We start from the raw sequence: 5,921 nt of genomic DNA, 5'->3' as shown, positions 1-5,921 counted from the left end.
TATTTTTTGGGTAAGGGTTAATTTAGAACATTTATTATAATTTGGAATTATTACATTTTCCAATCACAAAAAAACCTAGGGGTGTGATGAGTATTATGTGTGGTGAAATAATTTTTTCATCACACCTCTAGGTTTTTTTTTTTTTTTTTTTTTTTGTGATTGAAAAATGTAGTAATCTCAAATTATAATAAATACTCTAAATTAATCCTTGCTCAAAAAATAAAAGAGTCTCTGAGTAAGCACGTGAGCACGTGCTTAGAGATTAGTATTTTTCTTTTATTAAAATTTCAATAGCAAAATTCGGTGCTTGACTTTAGGAGAAGTTTGTTGTGGTTAGTAACCACTGTTACTGGGCTGTTAGTAATATTTAGTAGGAAGTTTTTTTTTTTTTTTTTTTTTTTTTTTTTTTTTTTTTTTTTCGGAAGATATTTAGTAAGAAGTTATTGCAAGAAAATTGCAATTGATTGTGTAAGTAGGGAGGCTGGTTTTGGTTTTGCACGTGGAGAGTTTTCCTGATGGAGTTTTCTTTTGGATAAGGGGAAAAAAAAAAAAAAAAGAAAGAAAGTAGAGAAGCGTTACGTTTACAACATTTTTATAATATTTTTACAATAAATTATATGTGGTTAGTTGTTACTGGTTCAAATTTGAACCTACCACTAAGATTATTTTTTTACCCCAACAATAATAACCAGTAACAACTTACTACTTATGATTTGTTGTGAAAATATTGTAAAAATATTGTAGACATATCATTTCTAAAAAAAAGTAATAGTTTTTAAAATAAAAAAAAACCAATTTAACGTAAATGAAAAGGAAAAAAAAGATCTTGCAAAATTTTTTTTTTTTTTAATGATGGGATAAGGATAATTATTATAAAAAAAGATGAGAATAAGGGTTTTTTTCCCATAAAAATAAGTAAGGTTCTTTTAAAAACCAACTTAACGTGAATGAGAGGGGAAAAAAAAAAAAGAGAGGAGATCTTGCAACAGTGTTTTTCTTTAAAAAAAAAAAAAAAAAGAAGAGGAAGACGAGGATAGTTGATTGCTTTATTTTAATAGGAGTGTTTGCAACAAATTTGAATTTTAGTAGTGGTTTAGTGGATGTGAAGTTATTTTGTAGTGGATTGTTTAAAAGTTAGAAATATTATTTTTATTGATTGTCCTTAAATTTTGTCTAGGTATAAAGGTATTTTGAAATAAAAAAATCCGGTTCAAAGTTCAAACAAAAAAATCTCTTAAAAAATTGTTTTTTTGTGTGAATATCAAATAAAATAAATAGTATAGATGAGAGATTAATGTCAAGTCCAAAATGCAAGCCCTGCGCCACAATGAACCTGATAATAACTCTAGTCGGCGTGGAACACGTGGTGGTGGCGTTATGGCACACGACACGACCACGGACTAAAACATGGTGCGCTCTGATGTCACGATTGCGTCATGGCGCGCGAAAGTACGTGTTTGATCTACCACGTGGTGGACATAGACAGGTCAGTTTTGGAAGCTGGTGACGTAAGGTGAGGGGAGCGTTTTCTACGCCACGTGGCGGGACCCGGTCGTGAAATCACACCACACAGATGATGATGTATGAGTGAAATTAACGTTCCCCTTTTGCTGACGTAGGCTTTGCGCACCATCCTCCCTAAGGCCTTTCATTTTTCTTTGTCTTCATATGCGAACTAAACAATCAAGGTATTATGCCATTTACAAGTTCTTCACATTTTTTTTTTTGAGAATATATATATATTTTTTTTTAAGAAAGGAAATTTGGATAGTGGATGAAAAATACAAGAATACAACCACTAGATATAAATAAAATATATAATTTATTAAGAAAATAACATGGGAAAGAAGTATAAATCAAGAAGATATTTGTAATGTTCATTAATTATTAATTTGAGTATTGCAAACATGTATTGATGTAATTATGACATTTTTTTAAAGTAACGGATAAACTTGTTATTTGTTAATTCACGTCATGACATGACACCTTGATGTCACTCATCTTAAAAAGATTACCTTAAGGTTCAAGAGTATACAAAAATTGGATGATGTTGCGTATATAACCTAGTTTTTTAATTTTAGTTTAGATTGATTGCATGTAAGTTTTCTTAAAATTTTCTATTTAAAAATAAAATAGTATAAGTATATGAAATTCAGAATTATAACTCTTAAGTTTAAGCAAAAAAGAATTATAACTCTAAGTTTGCATCTCACCTACACCCAAAAAACCTTATTACTATTTTAGCTAATTGTTTGCCACCGCGTCATAAGTTTCAAATTCTATTATATTTATATAAAGCATTATGTCATCCATGACAGTTTAGCTAGCTACTTATAAATTTAAGTCTTTAGTCATTCTCAGTTAGTTTTAGATGGGTTAATGACTATAAATTTCATCATTTCCTTAACTTATTTACTCTAACATAATAGAGAAAAAAATTTCAAATAAGCGTGTTTGGATTTTGCTTATTTCACATAGCTTATTTGCATAATATTTATTAAAAGATATGATTTTTTGTAACTTTTATGTTAAACGTATTATAAAAAATTAAAAGCTAGTTTATTTCCAAAAAAAAAAAAAAAAACATAAAAGTTAGTATTTTAAATTCTAAGCCTCCTAGGATATGTATTGTTGAGACTCACTAGTGGTGTTTGTTACGAGAACAAAACACATACATCCACAACATAAATGCTTCGATAAAATTGATGAGAGAGAGAGAGAGAGAGAGAAATGTTTCTTTGTGTGTTATTCTCTATAACACCACACTTAAGTGAAAATTTTATTAGTTTGCACAAATGAGCCATTACTTTTTTTATATAGACACCCAAATGGTTTGAAGTCAAGAAATTAGTGTACAACTCTTTAGCAATGAGTTAGACTAGGACCAATGTTAGGCATAGTCTATTTAGGTTTAGGTTTAGGTTGGTCAATATTTTTGATAGCTAGATTATTTGCAAAAGTTGAGACAAAAAGCAAAAGAAAAAATCTTTTTAATGCATATCCAAGGCATACTAAGTCTATGGAGAATGGAATAAGACCAAATTTACACCAAAAGCAAGAATTAATTAGGCTAAATAGAATGGATTAATTATGAAATAGAGTAGTGTTTATTACATACAAACTATTTTTTACACATCCCAAAAGATAACTAAAATTGTGAATTAAGAAATTGTGATTTCAAGTTACCATTTCAGTTGTTTTTTTGAGTGTGTGTAAAACAATTTATATGCAACAAGTTTAACTCTATAATTAAATAAGAAGCACAATCAGAAGTAAAAAATTCAATGGAAGAGCGGTTAGAAGAAGAAAAAGGGCATTTAACACCGGCCATGCACCATGTGGATTGAATTTGAATGTATGTATGTGCAGGAAATTGTCAAGAAGGTGATGATAGCACCTAAACGGCTATAACATGGTACAAAACGGTCGTACCTAATCAACACGGCAACAATTGCAACCTGGATTTGAACACCGTATAAAATAGCCTACTATTTCTGACGAAACGCATCGTAGAGCTCACTTTCATGCCGACGTAGTAAACAATTATTTTTTTAATAATAAATATATTTCCAACTTTCTATGGATTACCACTACACCGTGTACGCTTTGGCCGATAGTAACGTGGAATTTTTTCCATGGGTATTGGGTAACACAACGTGGTTTTGTTTTTTTTTGGTAGACGTCACCACAAGCTGAAGTCACACCCATGCTTTGCTTACATATCTAATCTAGATCAATGATATTCTATCTAAAAATTGATACATGGCCTTTAGACAATTTTTATAGTGACCACCAACAAGGAATAATAAAAAAAGCAATAATGCCAGTCTCACTCACTTTGTTATAATTATCTTATGCGACGGATTATAATTGATTATATATCACTATTACATGAATTTTTTTATTTTTTCATTAATTAGCGTCTGTCACATAAAATAATTATAGTAAAACGTGTCTAAAAGTGGGTGGTACTAACATTTTTTTTTTATTTTAAGAAAAATAAAAAGAAGTCAGGCTCTCTAGTACCTCAAACAAACACATTAGAACAAAGAGTGACACAAAGTAAACGTCAGACACAACCAAATGACATATTACAACGCGTAATCAAAAGCCTTGGTGCCCAACTGCCGTTGACGTATGACCCTTTCAAGTTTCCAAGTCTCCCCCAACTATTTATACTCTCTCCTTGCCACACCAGTAAGGCAAAATAAATCCCACACACCCATACACACACACACACTCTCTCTCTGTCTCTCTGTCTCTCTCTATTTTTCTCTCTACAAAAAATCTCTCACACCATGCAAGAAGCAATACCTTACAAGTCATGGCAACCACTTCACACCAGAACCCACTTCATCAACAATAATACCAATATACCTCAGCTTGTTTCATCCAAAGCCTTAAAAGCTGAGGGATCAGAAAATATTATGTTAAACATGGTAGCAGAGAATGCAGTGATAGTAATTGCTAGGCGTGGGTGCTGCATGAGTCATGTAGTGAAGCGCTTGCTTTTAGGCCTCGGTGTAAACCCTGCAGTTTATGAGGTTGATGAGAAAGATGAGGTTGGGGTTGTTCAGGAATTGGAGATGATTAGCAATGGAAAAGATGGGAAGGTTCAATTTCCGGCAGTTTTTATTGGGGGCAGGTTGTTTGGTGGATTGGATCGAGTTATGGCTACACATATTTCTGGAGAGTTGGTTCCTATATTAAAAGAAGCTGGGGCCTTGTGGCTTTGACTCAAGCAATTTTGTAACTTTTTTTTTTTTAATTTAATTTAATTTTATCTTTTCAACAAGTTTTTATTCTTATTTGCAAATTTAGAATTTGTATTAAAAGAAATGCAGATTTGTTTTTTCTGTTTTTATTTAGAGGACAATAGAGATAAAACAACGGTAGATTAATTTATTGGATCTTCTTATTTTCATTTGTATCTTTTCCCCCTTTTGGTTCTCTCTCTATTTCTTGGAAGGCCTTTACTTCTTTGTAAGTTTAAAGTTTCGGTAGTATTTGTAAAGTGCATAGCTGTTTCCAGTTGTGTCCAATGAAATTTCGTTTTGTTGGTTTGGTCAAAAAGACACATCCTTGCATCACATGGAGGTAACTTATCAATATCATATCCACCTAACTTTCTTCTTTTAAAATTATCCTAGAGGGTAATATTATATCTCACTTCTGGGCCCTTTTAGCAATGCTAGGTGGAACCACAGCTGTAGCCTTCATTTAAATTGCCTAATTTTAAAGTACTGTTAGACAAATATCCCATTTTTCATCAAAAAAGAAAGCTAGTCAATATCCCATTTAATGGGACATGTGCATTGGTTTGAGTTTCAAATTCTTCACGGGCATGTCTTGATTGGTAGCAAGTAACAACCATCATTATTGCTTACAATTTCCAATTCCTCTTCTAGCGTCTAAAAATTATAGCCCCACAAGAAAGATATGATGGATTTTTGTTTGCTGATGTAAATTTGGTTGGGTGAGAGTGACTCGAGTGCTTGAAATATTTTCTAAACGCAAACTACTTGCTAATTTTATTATTTTAAGGTATAGATATTAATATATTGACACACTACCTCTAAGATATTTTTAAATTTAATTACGATTTCAGTTTAAAAATCTGTTACACAACTTTGTGGGCGTGTGCACTATCATTTCCCCACTATATTTGTCAGGCCATCTAGTACCATCTACCCAACGCATTAATTACGTTCTTTGGGATACGCGGTCTCTGCTCCAGAGTTTGGAATTTGGTAACTATTGCACAGGGTTTGAAAACATACCATCTGTATCAACAATGCCTTAGCTTTGATCAAGATAATCTGCTGTACTGGTTGGACAATTCTGTTGATTTTTAACAAGGCTGCTTAATAGTATCCAGGAAAAAAAAGAAGAAGCTTAATATGTTCCGGGAATAATAAATT

At 31.8% G+C, this 5,921-nt stretch overlaps 1 protein-coding gene across 1 annotated transcript; it reads left to right on the top strand.

Annotated features, from left to right (window-relative positions):
* Positions 1–4,196: 4,196 nt before the first annotated feature.
* Positions 4,197–4,924, top strand: LOC142638800 (glutaredoxin-C9). The gene has a single exon (XM_075812864.1). The coding sequence runs from the start codon at positions 4,299–4,301 to the stop codon at positions 4,734–4,736; it is 438 nt and encodes a 145-aa protein (XP_075668979.1). The 5' UTR covers positions 4,197–4,298; the 3' UTR covers positions 4,737–4,924.
* The last annotated feature ends 997 nt before the right edge of the window (positions 4,925–5,921 follow it).

Source organism: Castanea sativa, chromosome 6 (assembly GCF_040712315.1).
Source record: "Castanea sativa cultivar Marrone di Chiusa Pesio chromosome 6, ASM4071231v1".
In the NCBI taxonomy this organism is placed as follows: Eukaryota; Viridiplantae; Streptophyta; class Magnoliopsida; order Fagales; family Fagaceae; genus Castanea; species Castanea sativa.
The sequence above is the reverse complement of the archived record's forward strand: the minus strand, read 5'-3'. Positions and strand labels throughout refer to the sequence as shown.

Bases quoted from the DNA above. Each gene is read 5' to 3' on its own strand.
- LOC142638800 (XM_075812864.1), top strand. From the start codon at position 4,299: ATGCAAGAAGCAATACCTTACAAGTCATGGCAACCACTTCACACCAGA.